At 45.5% G+C, this 22500-nt stretch overlaps 1 protein-coding gene across 3 annotated transcripts in view; it reads right to left on the reverse strand.

Moving 5' to 3' along the window:
- The window catches only part of LOC143039367 (EF-hand domain-containing protein D1-like), a 235433-nt gene that overhangs the window by 2514 nt on the left and 210419 nt on the right, over window positions 1-22500 (reverse strand). For all 3 annotated transcript variants that reach the window (XM_076209274.1, XM_076209273.1, XM_076209275.1), the window contains one exon: window positions 13553-13807. In XM_076209274.1, coding sequence (XP_076065389.1) covers window positions 13553-13807 — 255 coding nt within the window. The remainder of the gene's footprint in view (window positions 1-13552; window positions 13808-22500) is intronic.

The raw sequence follows: 22500 nt of genomic DNA on the forward strand, positions 1-22500 counted from the left end.
CTTTCTTTTTGTCGCTGTACAGAACCTTAGCGCCTTGCCAGTCGAATTCGTGCTGATGCAATTCCATGTGCTTCTACACTGCCGAACTCTGGTCCTTTCTGCCTACCGCCCTTTGGTGTTCCTGTAGTCTGGTACTAGCCTGCTTTCCTGTTTCCCCCACATATCTCGCTGTGCAATCGGAGCAGTTGACGCTATACACCGCCCCGGGCTGGTCCAATTTGCTCACTCTGTCCTTGACCCGGGTGAGCGCTCCACTTAGCGTGTTAGTGGGTCTGTGCGCGATGGTCACTCCATTCACTCCACCAACGATGATAGCATTAATAGGGCTATTACACTCAACTCTATATACGCAGGAGTAAGAAGCAGGTTCTCTCCCTCCCCCTCCCCCTCCTCCCCCCCTGACAGAATCAACTCAGCGCTCGCAGAACTCGGACGTCTCCGCTCCAGCTCTTTGTACCAACACACTCTGACCCGCGTCTAACCGACCAACTGACTCAATAGCAACGCCTACTCTCCGTAAGTAAAGAAATCTCAGGGTAAACACAGACACAAAAGTGCTTAATATCCATTGATACTCAGTGGTGTACTTTACTTACACAACACTTCCGAAGTCACGTAATCGCTCTCTGTTTTCAGAGTCTTGCCTTCGTAGAAAAGAGAAAAAACACGAAACATTTAGCTGTGCCTTCTGTATCCTCTTTTAGCGCCTTAAGAAAATTCGTGTCTAGACCGTCTTCTTCGTAGGTGCTTCTGCTCTTCCTCTTTCTCTCCTTCCCTGACGTGTCTGATTCTCGTATAACTTACCGTCAAGCGCCCTCATCATGAAAACCAACTTTCAAGTGGTTTTTGTGAGAGGCAACTCACGCCCGGATGGCATCTCGCTCGTGGACGATGCCAACCAATTGAGCGGTGTGATAGGCAGTGCTCCTGTGCGCTTTGCCCAGACGGAAGGGGCAAATGTCCTGTTCCACTTGATGGATCAGGATAGTCTCGATGCCTGCTTCGAGAAGAGGACTGTGATTAAGCTGGAGAAGCTGGGTTTCTCTCCCCGTAGGGTCACACCCACCTACGCTCATGTCAGAGCGTCCATGTACGTGGGTAGGATGGTCCTTGACAGGCTCGGGGATAAGGAAGCCATTCTGAGTGACCTAAGGGAGAGGAACTCGGATATTGACTTTGTCGATGTCTTCCGGCCTCCGGCCACTGATTTCGTCAGAATATCTTTAAAATCTAGGTCCGACCTTGAGAAGATTCTCAGGGTAGGACTCAAGATTAGTTTCTTATATCTGCCCCCATCGTCTATTAGAGAGTTTAAGAACTTCAAGGTCAGGCAATGCCTGATATGTTACTCCCTGAAACATGAATCCCGATCCTGTCCCCAACCCAATCTGACTAGGTGCTCCAAGTGTGCTACCGACGGACATCGGTATAGAGAATGCGAGGCAGCGAGACTCAGGTGTCTCCTATGTGGGGGAACCCACAGCGCCATCTCCAACTCCTGCCCGGAGAGGAGAAAGGCGGCTGACACAGCGCAGCCTGCTCAACCGGTGGCTAGGTCAGCTCCCAACACCCGCCCCCAACCTGCGCAACCCTCTAATCCTCGGCCTAAAACCAAAACCCCCTCCTCCTCCTCCTCCTCCTCCTCTTCCTCAACCTCCTCCTCCTCCACCTCCTCCTCCACCCCCTCCCCCTCCTCCTCCATCCCCTCCTCCTCCATCCCCTCCACCTCCTCCTCTTCCCCATCCCAAGGCAAAATCCCTCAACCCCCCACCCCTAAACCCAGAACCCACCCAGGTGTAAAGAGGAGGGCTAGCTCCCCTGCTGCCGCCCCAGACCAGGAGCCTTCTTGCGCCCCCAAGGAGCAGCGGACGCAGAGGACGAAGTCCAAGCGTTCTCGACAGGATGCGAGCAGGCCCTCCACCTGTACCGGAGTCCCTAACATGGTTGCATCAATTATCGGCAGCACCCTGGAAAGGGAAGCAGCTGGTAATCTCCAGTGTTCGTCTGGAGACGAAAGGTGCAACCAGGCGAGGGATGCTCAAGTACTTGCTCTGAGTATTGTCTATTCGGCAATGCTCATGTCCAAGAGCAAGGAGCAGGTGCAGGAAGTGCTGTCCACAGCACTCACCTGGGCTTACCTGCCTTCCCCATTCCACCTCACGTCCTAGAGGCTATTCCCTTTGGTCCCAACAACCCATCCTATCCTCACCCAGCCCCTACCCCTCCCACCACCGCTCCCTCTGTTTCCACACCCTCCACCTCCACCTCCACCTCCACCTCCTCCTCCTCCACCTCCTCCTCCTCCTCCACCTCCTCCAATTCTCCACCTCCTCCTCCTCCTCCCCCACCTGCCCCAAGAAGGCTGCGCAAGAACCTAACCCCAGGCAATCACGCCCCAAGTCCAGGGCATCCAGACATGAATCCTACCAACGTAGCAACCGCTCACGCTCCCCAATCCTAAGCCCCCGCTCCTCCTCGTCAGGGGCAAACAACTCCTCCTCCGGGTTCCCGCGCCGTGTGGCCATACCACGAGCCAGCTCGACTGGGAGGCCTAAGTTGAACCTGACGAAACTCACAAAGGAGACGCTGCGGGACATAATCCCCTTCACCAGCACTATTCCAGACACTGTCCAGTCTAGCGATAGTGCATCCTCCTCCTCCTCCTCCTCCGACAGCGAAGTGCTTACCCTCCAAGCCCCTAAGGCTAACTAAGCTTCCTCTTAAAACTCCCTCCAGCTAGTAGGACTCACTAAAGACAACTATTCCTATGGATAGATTGGATTTACGTGTGTTCTACTAGAACGTCCGTCACTGGGCCCCACAAAGGACCAGCACCTTGTTAGAGATTGCCAGACACGGTCCTGATGTCATTTGTTTGACTTCGATGGGTGATCCAGCCCCCGACTCTCTTCCCAAGATTCAAGGCTTCAACACTTGGAGTCGGGGTCTTGCTTTGCACTCGGGCGTCTGTATTTTAGCCAGGAAGTCCCTCCAGGCAACTATACTTGATCAATTTCATTATGAGCAGATGCTCGCGATCAAGTTAAGCACCACTCGCGGTCCCATCCTCCTCTGTACCCTCTACCGCCCTCCCCGTATCCCCTTCCTCCCCTTTGTTGACATTGCCAAGGTGATGTCATACAAAGTCCCAACCTTCTTCATTGGCGATTTCAACTGCAGTCATGCTGCTTGGAGCCCTGGAACGCACAACAGCAGCTCAGTGAGTCGGCAACTACACTCTCTTACTATACTTCACCGGCTGAAGTTCCTAGGTCCGGACTTTCCCACATTCATAGGTCATGGATTGCAGGGTAAGCCCGACCTGGTGTTCTCCAACAGCCGAGCTTTCTTCCTCAACTCCACTATCTCACCCGGTGCCCCCACCCTCTCAGACCACATACCCTTAATCCTTCGCATCTCCACCTCACCCATCCTTATCCCCAGTGAGCCTCGGTTACGTTACAGTCAGGCCGACTGGGAAGGCTTCAAAAACACTCTCACGACATACACCAACACAAACATGGACAACACTCCACAAGCGGCGATAGAGCAGGAATGGCGCTCACTTACAAAGTTTGTCAAAAACGCTGTAAAAAAGCACATTCCTAGAACAAAGCACCGAAAGATTGCCACGTTCACCGCTTCTATGCGCACTAACAGACTACGCATTGCACTACAGAACATCCTAAGAGACATGCACTGGCTACAGAGTAGCCTGAGGAAGTCCCTCTACATCGATTCACATCGAGAGGAGCAGCAACTGATGGCCTCGCTCTCCGGCGCCTGTGAGACGGACCCTTCCAAGTTCTGGAGGACCCTCAAACGTGAGCTGGAGGAGTGCTCTGTGCCTCCACCCAAGGTCATCAACCATCTTAACCACTCTGCACACTCCCCCTAACACCAAGCTGACCTTCTGGCGTCAGCATGGAGTGAGGTCTTTAAACCCCATCCTGTGCAAGGACCACATTGCTTTAGCACCTTGCACAGTGTTAACTCCTTCATGAACAGCTGTAGTGACCTCATTCCCGACGAGACTGTTGATCTCTCTCAGTTAGATGAAGATGATCCCCTTATCTGCCCCATCGTTTTGGAGGAGGTAAAGGGGGTTATCTCGGCATTAAAACTAAAATCCCCTGGCCCTTCAGGCATCGATGCACACATACTCAAACGTATGCCAGACAACATAATCTCACACATGACGACACTATACAATAGCTCACTAGCCTCTGGGTACTTCCCACAACTATTCAAGGCCTCCCATACCATCCTCATTCCTAAACCCCAGAAACCCGCCTCCGCCCCCCTTTCATATCGGCCCATCTCCCTTCTGGAGTACTTTGGAAAGGTGTTTGAGCACGTCTTATGCCGCCGCCTGACCGTGTACCTAGAGACGGAGAATGTGCTGAGGGACTGCCAGTTTGGTTTTCGGCCGGGGCGCTGGGCTCAAAGACCGCCAGACGGTCGCCCTGGTAAGGCCATTTTGGTTTGTAAGGATGTGGAGAAGGCATTCGATACTGTCTGGCATGAAGGCCTTAAGTACAAATTGTACCACAACTTCGACTTTGCCCTGCCGTTCACAAGGTTGCTCTGCAACCACCTGGACGACAGGTCAATAAGAATAAAGTGGCGGGGCTGTCTGTCCCAACCTTTTGTGCCGAAGGCTGGAGTACCGCAAGGGTCAGTCCTTGCCCCCACTCTGTACAATCTATATACGAATGACCTGCCAGAGCCAGCTTATCCTCGCAACCAGGCTCTAACTCTTTCGTATGCGGACGACACTAACCACATAAGCAGACACAAAACGCTGCAGGGAGCGTTACACTTAATGCAAAACATCCTAGACGGGGCACACGCGTGGGAGCAACAGTGGCGCATTAAGACCAACGCGTCGAAATGCAATGCTGTATACTTCTGCTGCAAACGAACCAACAGAACAATCACAAACACTCCTCTTAAAATAAACAACACAAACATCCCAGCGAAGGACCATACCCGTGTGCTGGGTAGCACACTTGATAATGGCCTTACCTGGACCCCACACTTCCGCAAGCAGGGAGCGAAGGCTAGGGCTGTGCTGGGTAAGCTCAGACGCTTCAAAACTGCAACACTGAGAACCAAACGTCGATTGTACCTAGCCCTCGTCAGACCGATTCTGTGCCAGTCCCCGGGACTAAGCCAGCTGACATGTGCCACTAATAACTACGAGCATCAGAAGGTTCAGAATGCCGCTGTCCAGTTCATCACGGGCTCGCGATGGAGCGACTTCAGAACCACTGAGTCTCTACACCAAATTTCCAACATCCGTCCACTCAACCAACACAAACACAAACTTCACTCAAGACACCTAGAAAAACTGCACGCCAAACACAAACATCTGATACAACATATTACACCTAGACCACACCGTACAGACTATCTGTCAGCTGCGCCCGTCCCACGTGCGGTGTACACGATAAGACGTGTATAACCGTACCTACAAGTAACACACCCCTTCACCAGCTTGACTGGTGATAACCGCAATAATGTAATAATAATAATAGTAATGGTAATAATGATAATAATAATAATAATAATAATAATAATATCGCATGTAGCCCATTAACTGACAGGCTACTCAAACCCAACCTGGGGTAAAACAGGAATTCTCATGCCTTACCTGGGGCTAATCAGGAACGCCCTCTACACGCGGGAAGTGAAATCTACTCACTAACCGTAAATTACACACACACACCTCTCACGAACATAGCCGCATCCCACGCACAAACATATACACTTCCTTTTTCTTCGACTAAAACTCGTTTCCTTTCTCACTTTCTCTTATACTACATCTTCTCATTTCAGTTTACCTCCCACTAAAGATTTTTCCGTTTTTCCCCCTTTCTCTCCTACTACGTCTCCTACCATTTTCCAAACTTTCGTTGGTGATATAATCTGCTCTTCCTCCCGGCATTGACGCCGCCGTCCAAGTTCCTAGCCCAGTTCTCCTAAGCCACGACAACAAATAAGCCCCTAATCGCTCGCAATTCGCCCGGTGGCAATAGCCCTCTTTTATACACTACTATCTTTTCATTTTCTAACAGACATTCTTCCCCTCCCACAAAACCCGATCCCGCGCAAGCGAGGTGGTCTTTCCTTGGAATCCGGAATCCAGAAATGTATCCCCTGAGGACGAGTCCCGGACAGGACTCGAAACGTCGGGAATAAATTACCTACTCCTGAGTCTGGTGTTTTCTACGTTTCCACCATTATGGTTCCCGGACTCCAGCTTTTTTCGTACACACATATATATATATATATATATATATAGATATATAGATACATATATATATAAAGATATATAATATATATATATATATATATATATATATATATGAATAAAATAAAAAAATCGCTGGCCAACTTGTGCTCTCGAGCTCGACCCAATCTCTATGTCGAAGTTGAGAGGCGTAGTTTGGCTTGCATGAATGATCGTACGAAATAGTCTGGGCACGGGAGCGTAAAGTTGCTCTTGCCTCAGGCGTACCCTTTCACCATTGCGTATATCTTTATTCTTTGAAGCGTTTGTGATTCCCCTGCGGACAGAGCACGCAATATTCAATGCTTATCACCTGTCGTTACTATCTTTTTCATTCCTCCTCGTCAGCTCTATCCTGTTCTCAAGAATAGAAGGGCTGGATATCATGCAGTAAAGGGGGAAGGGAGTAAAGGAGTTAAGGGAAGAAGATTGGGGTGGAGTGGGGATGGAGTTGTGGTGGAGTGGTGGTGGAGTGGTGGTGGAATTGGGGTGGAGTTGGGGTGGAGTTGGGGTGGAGTTGGGGTGGAGTTAAGGTGAAATGGAAGTGGAGTGGAGGTAATGTGCAGGTAGAGTGAGGGTAGAGTGGGGTTAAGAGGAGTGGTGGTAAATAGTGGTGATAGACAGTGAGCGAAAGAGAAAGAACGAAAGCGAAAAAGAGCGAGAGCAAGAGTGAAAGCAACAGAGTAAAAAAAAATGAGAGATAAAATCAAAGAAAATAGAATGGAAGATATAAGAGATATATGACTATACAGATGACTTTACTCTTATAGTATTGTTATCCCTTTCATTACTATACGTTTTCTGTGATAAAAATTTTCTTTTTTAATCGGGTACGACTGCGAACGTTCATCTCCAACTGAAACCAACGAGTTATTATATACAAATAGCTTATGATTATACAACTTTAGAAGATTACCTTATCTATACGTTTTTTCGTCTATTCTTAAAAAGATGGATGAACGATTTGCTTCTAAAAATGTTTTTTTTTAGAATACACTTTGATGTTGCTCAAATTTTTTGTTTAATATGCCCGTTCTTTTCTTCATTAAAACAAAAATGAGTATGAGAATGGAACTGGAACAGATTAGTTATGTGAACTATCCAATTACTGGTTTTCTTCTTTGATTACTTTAGACGGAATTGGCAGTTGCCGATAAGTCTATCAAAATAAACACCAGGTTTCGCTTGTTACAGCTTTATCGGGTACCATGCACTTAATAAAGCTGTAACCATCAAAACGTTGTACTTTCAAGGCTCCGGCCTCACACGGCGTTTATTTTCATCAATCTATTCCTTCCATTCATTGTCAATTTATTCTATTCATCCCATGGAATTACTTGAATGAAAATATGAATAAAAAGTATTTAAACAAAAAATATATATAAATTAAGATAAATTGTCCCGTCTGGGGTATTGGCTGCATGTTATTATGGCAAAGTATTTTGCAGTTGATACTTTAGGGTCTATATGGGGCGTCCCTATGGGCCAGAGCCACACATAATTTTGTCTGAGATAGAGGAAGTCTCTGTTCATAGAGAAATGCTGACACTTATTATACTGCGACTGTCCCTCCATTATGCTGTCCCCCAGCCCTTTGTTACTGTCCTGTATCATTTCTCTGAATATTCATTTCCTTTTTTCACCTAACTTGTGGTGGAGGAAAAGAGGCGACAAAAAACGGGACGAGGATAGGACTAGGAATCCTGCTACCTGTAGCCCCACAGGGGACATTCCTAAAATAAGTAAAGGCATAAGAAGGTCTAGGAGTTTTCCAACCAGTACCCTAATGTTTGGGTCTTTTAATGTGCGTGGATGTGGTACAGATGAGAGTAAAAGGGAAGAGATAGGCAGTATCTTTGTGAGAAAAAAGATGATGTGTTGGCACTGAGCGAAACTAAGTTGAAAGGGAGGAAAGAGTGTGAGTTTGGGAGTGTAGTTGGGAGGTTCTCAGGAGTGAAGAGAGGACAAGGGAGAGAAGGGGTGGCTATACTAGCAAGTGAAGAGATAAGTAAGAGTACGGTGGAATGGAAGGAGGTTTCTTCAAGGTTAATGTGGATGAAGGTGGAACTGGGAAGGGAGATGTAGGTTTTTGTAAGCGCGTATGGGCCTGCTAATGAGAAGAGCGTAGAGGAAAGGGAGGAGAGATTAATGAGAAATGTCAATGCAGTGGTGTTGGGAGACCTTAATGCTAGGGTAGGAAATGAACCCATACACGGAGTGACTGGGAAGTATGGAGTTCCAGGAAAAAACCGTAGTGGAGAGTTATGGTGATGTGTCTTGAGAGTTGATGATAGCAAATACAGTGTTTAGGAAGAAAGTTAAGCATAAATGGACATGGGAGAGGGTGGTGGATGGAAGGGTGGTTGATAGAGCCTTAATGGACTATATAGTAGTAAACAGGAGTGTAGTAGGAAGAGTTAAGGATGTACATGTTCTAAGGGGAGAGAGTGGGGGAATACCAGATTTTTTTTTTTTTTTTTTTTTTTTGTGGAAGGTAAGTGGAGAGTGGAGAATAGGTGGAGAAAGAGGAAAAGGGCAGAAGGTAGGGAGGTAGGGAGGTACTTAAAGTGAACTGCTTACATGAGAAAGAAAAGGAGGAGTATAAGAAGCTGAGAAAGGAGTGGGAGGGAGTGAAGAATAGAGTAGAACTAGGAATGGAGGAGGAATGGGGATGGTTCAAGGAGGGAGTCATAAGGTGTGCAAAGATGGTGTGAGGAACAAGGAGGACAAGAGGAAATAGAAGGAAGGGTAGTGAGGAACCAAAGAAGGGTGTAGAAGAGAAGCAGGCTTTCATAGATTGGTTAAAAACTAGGACGAGGGAATCATACGAGAGGTACAAAGTAAAGAGAAGGGGCGAATCAAGTAGAGAAGAAAAGGTAAAAAGCGCAGATGGAGAGATAATAATGGAAGAGAAGGCAGTGAGAGGAAGGTGGGCAGAGTATTTTAGGGAGTTGCTAAATGTGAAGAAGGATAGGGTGGGAAAGGCAATTGTAGTGGGAAGCGCTAAGAAAATGACCGTGATGAGTGAGGAAAAAGGAAGAGAAACAAGGAAAGATGAAGTGAAGGCAACTGTTAAGATGATGAGAGCAGCTAAGGAACCTGGTCTGGATGGATGCCATGCAGAATGTCTGAAAAAAGGAGGTACAGTTATGGTGGATTGATTGGTGAGGTTATTTAATGTTTGTTTAAGAGAGGGTAGAGTACCGGAGGACTAGAGGAGTGCCTGTATAGATCAACTCTACAAGGGAAAGGGGGATAAGTGTGAGTATAATAGTTTCAGAGGGATTAGCTTGTTAAATGTAGTTGGGAAGGCTTATGGAAGGGTCTTGATTGAGCAGATTAGGAGAGAAACAGGAGTAATTGGTGAGGAACAGTGTGGGTTTCGGACAAGTAGGGGTTGTGTAGATCATATTTTTGTGGTAAGACAGATATGTGAGAAAGCTATGGGAAAAGGTAAGGATGTATTTTGGGTTTTTATGGATCTGGAAAAGGCTTATGTCAGGGTAGATAGAAAGGCACTGTGAGAGGTATTGCAGATATATGGGATAGGAGGAAAGCTGTTAAGAGTAGTTAAGAGTTTTTACAATAGTAGTAGAGCTTGTGAGGAACAGTGTGGATTTAGGACAGGTAGAGGTTGTGTAGATCAGATCTTTGTGGTAAGACAGATATGTGAGAAAGCTATAGGAAATGGGAAGGATGTTTTTTGGGCTTTTATGGATCTGGAAAAGGCTTAGGATAGGGTAGACAGAAAGGCACTGTGGGAGGTTATGCAGATATACGGGATAGGAGGAAAGCTTCTGGGAGCTTACAATAGTTTTTATGAGAGTAGTAGAGCTTGTGTCAGGATTGGAAATGGAGAGAGTGAGTGGTTCGAGGTAAAGGTGGGACTTCGTCAGGGATGCGTTATGTCGCCCTGGCTGTTCAACTTATACATGGATGGGGTGGTGCGAGAGGTAAATGCAAGGGTAGTGGGTCAGGGATTGGAGATGGTTAAAGAAAATGGAGAAAAGTGGGAGGTGAGCCAGCTGTTGTTTGCTGACGACACTGCGCTTGTGGCAGGATCGGAGGAGGGACTGAGAAAGTTGGTGACAGAGTTTGGGAGAGTATGTGATAGAAGAAAGCTAAAGATAAATGTGGGTAAAAGTAAGGTGATGAGATGTACAAGGGGTGAAAGTGGCAGTAGACTGGAAGTGAGCATTAAGGGAGAGCGACTGGAGGAAGTGGATAGTTTTAGATACTTGGGTGCAAATGTGACAGGAAAAGGTGGAGTGAAGGTGGAGGTAGAATGTAGATTGAGAGAAGCGAGTAAATGCCTTGGTGGATTAAAAAGTGTAATGAGGAATAGACATTTGGGATTGGATGCTAAGAGGAAACTGCATTAAGGAGTGATTGTGCCAACAGCACTGTATGGGGCAGAAACATGGAACGTAAGAGAGGAAGAGAGAAGGAGTTTGAATGTGTTTGAGATGAGGTGTCTGAGAAGTATGATGGGGGTTACTAGGCTAGATAGAGGAGGTGAGGAGGAGAACAGGGGTGGAAAAGGAGCTGGGAGATAGGGTTGTTGAAAGAATATTAGGATGGTTTGGACACATGGAAAGAATGAGTGAAGAAAGACTAGTAAAAGAGGTATGGAAGGCAGATGTGGAGGGAGTGAACATGAGGGGACGTCCTAGGATGAAGTGGATGGATGGGGTGAAGGGGGCTTTGGGTAAGAGGGGAATGTCTGTTGAGGAAGGACGGGAGAGGACAGAAGACAGGGGTGAATGGAGAATGGTTGTATATGGATGATGTTGTGATTGCATGAGGTGGAATGGGCGGGGGGATGGGGGGGGGTGAGGTAGTATGTGTGAGCAAAATTTGACGCAGCCCAAAGGCATTTCTCCCCGTCCTCTCCTTTTATGCAATGGGGGGACGGAGAGGGGGAGTCGCCGATTTAATGAAGCGGCCTTACTGTGGATATGCTGTGTCTTGCGACACTGCTTCTGACCCAGGGCAGTGGACAAGGTGCAGGGATGACCCGTCATCTAGGAGGTGCTCATATAAGAGGGAGGGTGGAGGGGTGTGGAGTGTATTCAGGGATGGAATGGGTGGAAATGATTTTATGCTTTTCCCTTTTTGGCTACCTCCCTTGTAAGGGGGAAAAAGCCTTGGTATATGTATGTATGTATGTAGTAGAGCTTGTGTTAGGATTAGAAATGGAGAAAGTGTTAGGTCGCAATGTCTGTTCAATTTATACATGGATGGGGTGGTGCAAGAGGTAAATGCAAGGGTAGTGGGTCAGAGATTGGAGATGGTTAAAGAAAATGGAGAAAAGTGGGAGATAAGCCAGTTGTTGTTTGCTGATGACACTGCGCTTGTAGCAGAATCAGAGGAGGGATTGAGGAAGTTAGTGACAAAGTTTGGGGAGATGTGCGAAAGAAGGAAGTTGAAGATAAATGTGGGTAAAAGTAAGGTGATGAGATATATAAGGGGAGAAAGTGGCAGCAGACTTGGAGTGTTAAGGGAGAGAGACTGGATGAAGTGGATAGCTTTAGATACTTGGGTGCGAATGTGGCAGGAAAGGGAGGAGTGGAGGTAGAGGTAGAATGTAGATTGACAGAAGCGAGTAAATGCCTTGGTGGACTAAAAAGTGTAATGAGAAATAGACATTTGGGAATGGATGCTAACAGGAGATTGTATAAAGGAATGATTGCCAACAGCACTGTACGGGGCAGAAACATGGAATATAAGAGAGGAAGAGAGAAGGAGTGTGAATAAGCCTACTTCTCACCTTGGTTTCTGGACCAAGCCCTCAGTAAGGCTAGGGCCAACCATTTTAAAACTTCCGTCCCCTCAAGTTTTCACCGCTCCTTTAAGGACATTTTAAAAATTCCATTCAATAATACCATCAGTTCTTCTGCTAAGTTGTTTCCTCATGAACGTCTCACTATTGCCTATCACTATCCTAACACCGTGCGTAAGCAAATTGTGAACGTTCAACAAAAACCGAAGGAAGTTGAGTCACCTGGTGTTTATTGTTTGCCCTGCAAAGATTGTGATTTGGTTTACTTGGGTCAAACCGGGAGAGACTTGAACACTAGATTGGCAGAACATAAAAGGTCAATTAGGTATGGGCAAGAAAATTCGGCTGTATTTCTTCATGTCAAAAATAAGAATCATTCTTTCGATTGGGATAAGGCCAGATTAGTGTTCAAGTCCCACTGCGGTTTCAGGAGGAAAATAGTCGAATCAGCATTAATTGAGGAATGCCCTAATATTAATATTTCTAAAGGGCAGTGGACACCTGACATCATTTCACGCGCGGCAGTTAACAAGCTGGTACGGACTTTACAATCCCCCCTCTCCTCACCCCCTCCTTCCTCCGCCACCCCAGTTTGCCCCGCGCCTGAGTGAGGTCATCTGTCCATATCTCTTCTTCTCTGTAGCTTATAAGTCCCCTTTGTACTCTACCCAATGCACTTTCCTGAAGAGGGCTACAGTTGATAGCCGAAATATAGGATTCTTCTTTATTCGAAGTTTATTTTCTCCGACTGTGGGTTCCTGTGTGTCATACACATATATATATATACATACACACACACACATACACACACACACACACACGCACACACACACACACACACATATATATATATATATATATATATATATATGTATATACATATATACATATATACATATATATATATGTATATACATATATACATATATACATATATATATATGTATATACATATATACATATATACATATATATGTATATACATATATATATATATATATATATATATCTAAACTGAAATAACTTGAAACGAATAAAAATCAATCGAAACAAATTGAAACAAACCGAGAACAAATTAAATTTGAAACAATTTGAATTTTTAAACAACTTAGAATAAACAAAAAATAAAATGGATTAAATTAGATAAAAACGAAGCAAAATAAAATAGAATAAGACAAGTAAATAAAGCAAAGTAAAAATTGGATGTTGTTGTACGATATGACTTGCAAACAGTTCTGATTTTCTATCAACCTCTAACAATACTCCAGTTTGCATGATAAAAATTGTCATTGAGTTTCCAATCACAATCGTATCTGTCGCGATAACCATTGTACTGTTACTGCCTGAATTCAACCCTCCAAATCATTTTTGGTAACTTAACGATTTTTTCTGGACTGCGCCATGTGATTTTAAACAGATTGGAGGAGATTGTTCTTCTACAACCACTACCACTACTGTATATAAAAAACACTTACGTCCAAACTTAGTTTGCCATTCTTGGCCGTCAAATCCTTAACCAGCTTCATAAACTCGTCTATCTGGATGCCTCCGTTCTTGGTGTACTTCTCGAAGGTTCCCTTGGCCTCGAGGTGAGTCTGGGTGAGGCCCAACATCTCAAGGAGCTTCTTGAGACTGTCGAGGTCGATCTGACCCTTAGTTGTCTGTGGTTTGGCGTACTGGCAGAAGAGGCCATAGATATTGTTCAATTCAGCCTCGGAGAATTCTGGATGCTGCAAAGGTGAACAATATATTAATATGAAAACTTACTTGTGTGTGCAAAAACGATACACGAATTTAAAAACAGTCTAGATAAAACGAGATATGAAGACGAGCATAGCTCCCCTTCCCGTAAAATACAACTAGGTAAATACAACTTGGTAAACACACACACACATATATATATATATATATATATATATATATATATATATATATATATATATATATATATATATACATACAGGGCAACCAAAAAAAACGAGTACCGCACACAGTTGTTATATATCCTTCATTCTTTCACTAATCACCCTTATTTTGCAGGACACGACAGAAGCAACACCTGTGAACAAAACTAGACCTCCATAAGAGCTCCAACAAATAATATACAGCGTCAAACATTACTACACGACAGGCTCGTTCAAGAAAGTACAGGACACTTCCGTGCATCAGTTCGAATGTGAAAAATACCCCTCCAAAACCAGTATTCAAGACTAGGTGGACTACTTCAAGAAGTATGAGACAGTGGAGAACCTCAATGCAGCCAGTGACAACCGTCCAAGCCATTCAGGACGCCCCAAGAAGTGTACAGTGAGCTGGTCGTGAGTGTGAGGGAGTCAGTTCAGTAGAGTCCAAAACGCACTGTGCGCAAGCGAAGTCAGTCTCTTGGCATATCTCGTGAGACTTGTAGTATAGTGCTAGTAATGAATGTAAAGGCTTACCCGCCATCAACTTGTATCTCTCTTGATGGCGCAATCGGATAAGTCACTAACACTTGTCAAATGCTAGCGTAGTTTCGAGTCCTTGGCTGCACCGTTTCAATTCCTGCATGTTGGCCTCCTCGAGTCTTTCGATGTTGGCTCAGAATTAAAGTGTATTGTGGTTGATAAAAATGTATATCTGTCGCATGTAGGACTCGAACCCACTACTCAGCTATCGATAAGATAACCTTACAGTGCTTAACTGTCTCAGCCACAGAGGCCTCAAATGTGTTGTAACCCGGAATTTTCCTGATTACCGAGGATAGGAAAGATGACTAATCTGCGAACCCAATTCTGTTTTACACAAGAATAGAGATATATTTTTATCAGCAACAAAGCATTGTGGTTGATAAAAATGTATCTCTATTCACTGGGACCCATTCAGTGTTGTACAAATACTTTCCCGCGTTCGTATACTTACCAATTGTACTATCATAGTGGAGATGAGTTGAACGCAAAATTTCGTGTATGTGTATGTAACTCGAGCATACAAATATACAAGAAAAGTTGCGCTCAACTTATACCTATCTTGATGGAGCAATCGGTTAAGTCACTACAGCAATCGTCACGTGCTAGCCGGGTTCGAGTCCTTGGCTGTACCACGTTTCAATTTCTGCATGTTGGACTCCACGGACCTCCCGATGTTGATGGTTCAGAATTAAAGTGCATTGTGGTTGGTAAAAATGTATCTCTATTCACTGGGGCCTATTCAGTGTTGTACAAATACTTTCCCGCGTTCGTATACTTACCAATTGTACTATCATAGTGGAGATGGGTTGAATGCAAAATTTCGTGTATGTGTATGTAACTCGAGCATACAAATATATAAGAAAAGTTGCGCTCAACTTATATCTCTCTTGATGGAGCAATCGGTTAAGTCACTACAGCACACGTCACGTGCTAGCCGGATTCAAGTCCTTGGCCGTACCACGTTTCAATTTCTGCATGTTGGCCTCCACGGATCTCCCGATGTTGATGGCTTAGAATTAAAGTGCTTTGTAGTTGATAATTGTGTATATATATATATATATATATATATATATATATATATATATATATATAATATATATATATATATATATATATATTGACGAGTTAAACACTATATGAGGACGGAATCTTTATTTGTACGACGTTTCGCTTATTACCGCTTGAAATAGCTGTAATAAGCGAAACGTCGTACAAATAAAGGCTCCGTCCTCATATGGTGTTTAACTCGTCAGTCTTGTCGGCAACTGCTACTTTCATAAAAATATATATATATATATATATATATATATATATATATATATATATATATATATTATATACATACATACATTTATCTATTTATTAATAATTTCATATTTCTTTTTATTCCATTTTTTCTCTTGATCTATTTAAAAGTAAATAATTCTAGTCCCTCCATCACTCCAATCCACCCAACCATCCATGCAGCCACATTCCCATCACCCACCCTCCCCATCCACCCAGGGTCAGGTCTAGATTCCATACTCGCTAGTAGATGACGTCACGGGATCGTATGAAGGATGTATACGTCATCAATTCCTGTGCTGTGTGTGAAGGCATTGATCCTTTGTCAGTAACATTTGATGTTAGTAAAATGAGGGAACACCTTGTAGTATGTCTTGAAAAGGGAGATTTCACCATGTTTCCACATAAAAAACTCAATAAAGCTAGATTGCCACAAAATGAGAGGTATGAAACTATCACCAAATATTGTAAGTGTCATGTCTATCGTCCTGGAAAACTGATGATAGAGTGCAGCTCTTGTAAACAATGATATCATAACAACTGTATAAATCTGTCTGTGCATGATGTCAGGGAAATGTGCACATATGACACGTACACTTGCCCTCAATGTGCGAATGATTGAGAATTGTGCTGCAAATAAGAATAAAGTGTTTTTACCAGTAGAGATTTTCCACCTACATGTATAGGCCTACATGTATTTTAATTGTGCTGCTGTAAATAAGAATAAGTGATTTTCCACATACATGTATTTTAATATTGAGATTGTCCACATACATGTATCTGTAAATAAAAATAAGACCATTTTTCTTTAAAAAAAAAAAAATTCAAGTCTCTTGTCTTTTCCTAGCAGTTCAAACTTTTTTAGTGTAAAAAACGTCCACCCAGTAATAGTAATATATTTATATATTATATAATTCATCATTCCACGTGAATTTTTTTATAAAGTTTTGATATTTTAATTTTCTTCCATAAAAGAAGCTTGAAGTCTAATATTGCGTTTTATTTGGGCCTCTGAATGTCTTCCGTCACATCGGACTTCGGAAACTTCCGAAAATACCCGACATTGCCCGAAGTGATAACAACACAAAAACGTGACGTCATCTACTAGCGAGTATGGAATCTAGACCTGACCATCCACCCAGCCTCAACCCCCTACACCTTCCTCCTCCACCTCCCTATTCCTTGTCCTTCCCCCCTTTCCCACCATTGCCGCCTCTCCTCGCTGCGCACTTCGACATCCCACCACTGACCAATCTGAAAGCGACAGTTTTGATGCATATCAGGTCACCTCTGACGTCATCACCGCCGCCGCTACATACTGGTCGAATGACTGTACCCTCCTGCCCTTTATAGGGATATCAGACCACAACACCAACATTCGTAACACGTGATAGTACTGAGACAGAAATCCTGCCCTTGAGTACGAATATTCAAGTACTTTCCAGTCCCGGTACCCAAGAGCTGGTACACAGGTACCTCGGTTCCTTGTGCAGGAGTATCCGAATCTTGGCCCCCGGTACTCTTCTGGTACCTAGGGAGTTCCGAGTCTTATAAATAAAAGCACTTATCTTCTATTATACTGCCACTGACGAGTTCTATGTTTATTCTGACTGTCGCCAAGTGATTTCATGTAGCACAGGATTCAATCCCCTCCACCCCCAACCGACACACACCGTCCCTCCCTGTCCATTAAAGTCGACAGAAAGCTTAGTATGAAGTCCAAGTAACAGACGGGAAGCGTAAATTTACGTCGCCGATGACGTAATAGTGCTCATGTGCCAGATGTACGACTCACTCTCCCCCCTTCCCCTCACCCCAATCTCTGAAGTGACTTCTGGAGTGACCTCACCCACAAAAGGTCACCCCAAGACGAGTGCACAATGACACTGACTGGTATTAAATCAATTATTAACTCACAATAGTAAATTTGTCTGTGTGTACACATGTGCGTGGGTCTGTGTGTGCACGTGCGCGTGTGCCTGTGTGTGCACATATGCGTGGGTGTGTGCATACGAGATCCACCATGGTCTTTGGATCACGTGTAGGACTCGTGATCGACAGCTATTTCCCTCCCGAAAGAGCTCAGAGCGTGGGTGGGTGTGCACAAGTGCGTGGGTCTGTGTGCACATGTGCGTGAGCCTGTGTGCACATGTGCTTGGGTCTATATGTGCACATGCGCGTTTGTCTGTGTGTGCACATGTGCGTGGGTCTGTGTGGGTACATGTGAATGTGTGTGTGTGTGTACATGTGTATGGTCTGCGTGGACGTGTGGATCTGTGTGTGTGTGTGGGTCTGTGTGTGCACATGTGAGCGTCTGTCTGTGCACCTGTGAAAAAATGTGTGCACATATGAGCGGGTCTGTGTGCACATGTAATTCACCATCATGGTCATGGATCACGTGTTGGACTCGTGATCGACAGCTATTTCTCTCCCGGAAGAAAGCTTGGGTAATGGGTAATGCTGTGACCTTACACGCACACGCACACACGCACACGCACACACACACACACACACACACACACACACACACACACACACACACACACACACACGCACACGCACGCACACACACACACACAACTCCCCACCCACGAGTTGGAGTAACGGCTCGCAGCGCAGCGATACTGAAATTATTTCAGCCCTGGGCGGGATTCAATCCCGGACCGCCGTAGTGGTGCCTGGGAACTCTACCAATGCGCCATCGCGTCGGGGTGTCTGGGTGTCAGTGTACGTTGTTGGTCTGTGTATGTATGAGCATGTACAGTCACTAAAAAAAGTATCGGTAAGAAATCGTACGGAAATGGACGCGAGTAAACGCTAAACTCTAACACGTTGTTCAAAAGACTTGGAAACTGTTGGTAGGCCTTCGCATGGAATTCGTATCATTCTTAATGCTTCACAGTCGACAGAAACCATCAGAGGTAGCAAGTGCAGACTAAACATGCCAGTCAGGCACAGCGGAAAAGGTGATAAAGCGAGACACTTCCGGAGCAGTGACGCATTCTTATTAATAATAATGCTCTCTCAACAAAAGACGAGATCTGTTATACGATGAAAAGAAAAGAAATATGGGGATCACGTGTTGGACTCGTGATCGACAGCTGTTTACCTCTCGGAAGAGAGCTCAAAACTTGTATGACCGATCTATGGATAATGCTGTGACCTTACACGTACACACACACACACCCAACTCCCCGCCCATGACAGTTGGAGTAATGACTCGAAGCGCAGCGATACTGAAATTATTTCAGCCCTGGGCAGGATTCGAACCCGGACCGCCGTAGTGACAATCGGAGATTCTACCAACCGCGCCACCGAGAGAGAGAGAGAGAGAGAGTGAGAGAGAGAGAGAGAGTGTGTGTGTGTGTGTGTGTGTGTGTGTGTGTGTGTGTGTGTGTGTGTGTGTGTGTGTGTGTGTGTGTGTGTGTGTGTGTGTGTGTGTGTGTGTGTGTGTGTGTGTGTGTGATTTCAGTAACAATAATATATTAACACTTCTTGTCGGTGAAATTTAATTACTTTCAATCTTGTCACATATTCACGCATCAAATGCTTATTCTACACCACGTTTTAACGGGGAGGGGGGAAGGGTAGGGCGCAACTGTCACGACTACCAACTGTACAGGAACATCAATTCTGTTGTTTCAGCCGTCCCCCACAAACACCTAAAACCACCAACCGATACTTTTTGAGTGACTGTACATGCAAATACGTCTGAAGTCTTTTATGTGTCTACTTCGCATGTGCACAAATGCACATGTTCGTGTAAATTGATTATGCAAGAACCCGAAGATACATGCACCTACATGCACCTGCAAAAAATAAATGAATGAATGAATAAACAAACTAATGAATGGACAGATACATGTACAAATCAATAAAATTATATACCAATACAATAATAATGATAATTATGATAGTCTGTATTTTGCAATAAAACCTTTCAAACCTTTCAAGCTATTTTTTTTATTAAATCCCGTAAAATTAATTCTAGAACGTCTACCCGACAAACTAAGGTCGTTTTGCGCCTCCGTGTCCTATTAATCTAAAAATACAACATATGACATGTATGTGACGTCAGGAGAAAAAATTGCGTCATAGACCTAAAGAATAACAAAGTGTCCCAAAATATTTTCTCGCGGGACCTCAGAGGCATAGCAAGCGGAACTGGGCGCGCATACTGGAAGGAAGAGGGTGCCTGTGATCCCGGCAAACGTACATATCTCCGGCGAGGAAGGGGACAATATGTTGACCGGGTACCATTGGGGCCTACGCACAAACCGACCCGACCGCAAGACTGTACCCTCCGGGTTGAAATTGCCCCCCTTGGTGACGCGGACACGAATTGTGTCGAACTCTTCCTGATGGTGATTCGCTGTAGTGCATGTGCCGGAGTCTTGTGTACCCGGAGGCGACGCCGGCGGCTGGAGACTCAATGGGCGGAGCTGGGTGTTCCGGAGTCCCAGAGAGCGTTGCCGGAGATTGAGGGAAGGGAGGCGCGGCGTGGTCGTGGTAAGTAGGAGGTACAAGGGAGGGTTGGAGCAAAGGAGGAAGAGGAGAAGGAGGGGGAGGAGGAGTTGTATCTTGAGGGTGATAACTGGAGTCAACGTGCGATCCCATGACACGTTAGACCGACGGTTACCCACGCTGATCGCGACACATTTCTTCGCGCGTACCAGTGCCTGGTGTGGTCCAGTGTACTTTGCCACCAAGGAACCAGTACGCGCGTCGACGCGAAGAAACACCTTGTCTGCAGACGTGGGAGGCTGGTATAAATTGCGTGCCACTGGAAGCCTAGGCGGCTTGGTTGTGACAGCTGACATGGCTTGGGGGAGGGCTAGTATGAATGATAGCTCTGAACGCAATTCCAAGGTGGGCGAGTATTGAGAGGGTAGGTATCAGTTCCGCGGGCGTGTACTAGAGGTCTTCCTTCACGGTGGAACGGATGTTAAGGAGAAGGATTTTGAGTGCGTCCCCCCAGGGAGTTAGGTGAGGCTAGCGCGATCGGCTTCCTAGTCGTCTGTGGAAGCGCTCCACCATGCCGTTCGCCTGTGGGTATTGGCCGTGGCACGCTGCTTGTTTGTGCCAAGGAACAGAAGATCTCCCCATGCCCTCGATTCCCATTGCGGGCCTGGTCCGTGATTATTGTGTGTAGGGCCCCCAGGTTGGCGACCCATCCATGCAGGAAGTGAAACGCTGTGCACTCTGCAGTATTAACTGCCAAGTGGCATGGAAGTAGCAGTACCCTTTGTGGAGGTGGGACGCGTGTGCCTCCTGCCTGGAGCACCCGGTCGAGAAGGGCCTCTACGCGTGATAGACTTGCGTCCATTGCGTCCGCCGATGAAGTCCAAGGTGTTCCGTCGCGGGCGATAACGTTACTAGGGGCACTGTTGTTCATACTGCATAAACGATCACTCGCGTTGGAAAGGTCACTAGACACCATTCATCCGGCCTCGCACACTGCCTCCACGAGCGTACCCTCATCCTGAGGAGCCTTAGCGTGAAAAATATTGTTTGCCTTCTTTGACTAATCCCCGATGTCTGTTACATCAAGAACAGTAAAGTACGCCCTGGCGTGTGAGGGCAGCAGTTGCCTGTGACGATAAGTAGCTCGTCGGACATTGGCTGGCCGGCCGCAAGATCCTGCGTGCGCGCCAGAAACACCGAGAGGCTACAGCCGTCGTGGGGAATGTTATACAATTCCGCCATGGCTGCTGCTTTTATCCTACCATTTGCTTATTTGAGCGCATCCTTGAGGGAATCGTACAGGTTTGTGTTTGCATTAGTCAGGGTTGGAGAAATCCAAGTCGCAATCTAGGATGGAAGGGCCGCAACAGTAAGTCTGAACTTGTGTGCGTCTGTGAACTGTTGCTCGATGTGCTAACATGCCACAGATCGACGTCGTTTGTGAATGGGGGAAGCGGGATAGCCATTGTCAGTGATAGGCCAGGTAAAATTGTGGCAAACTCCAGGGCGGCGGCGGTCGTAACGTGCCGAATAGCCAGAGTCGGCTGGGTGCACTCGAGTAAAAAAAAAAAAATGTAACACATGGATGTGTTACTTGGGCTGGGTGACGTAGTGAGAGAATGAATACGCCGATTCGCCCATGGTCTTTATGACATAGCACGTGCATCGGCGACGCGTTACGAATACAGAGAAAACAACTCACCTGCCTGCTGGGACCAGGCAGTATATATATACGCGGGACTGACCCGACTTGACCTAAGGTGGTCACTTCTGACCATCAATACCAGCGTTAGGTCCTAGTAACATCCAATTCCGGATCGTATACCTGTGAGGTACATGGACACCACACACCAACGAGACAAAAGGAACCATCAATTGATACGAGAAGATAAAAGATAAGAGATATGGTTCTGATAACTTGAAAAGAAATCGATAAGAGAAGACCTGAACGACTGAAAACGCAAACTGAATCATGGATGATGAAACAACAGCTTAACATACTTCAAATGCTTTATTCTGGTTATCGACAGAAAAATCTTCAGTTCAGAAGCGGGCCGCCGCCAAACTATTTTATTCATTTGAGGAAGGGGAAACGTCCCGTAGTCTAAGGCGAGACTAACGAACAAACATATAAATAGATAAATAAATAAATCAATAAACAAGAAAATAGATCAGTAGTAATAAATAGCAAATACATGAATATGTAAACATATTCATAAAAACGTAAC

Source organism: Oratosquilla oratoria, chromosome 26, assembly GCF_046742065.1.
Source record: "Oratosquilla oratoria isolate Oo_2021 chromosome 26, ASM4674206v1, whole genome shotgun sequence".
In the NCBI taxonomy this organism is placed as follows: Eukaryota; Metazoa; Arthropoda; class Malacostraca; order Stomatopoda; family Squillidae; genus Oratosquilla; species Oratosquilla oratoria.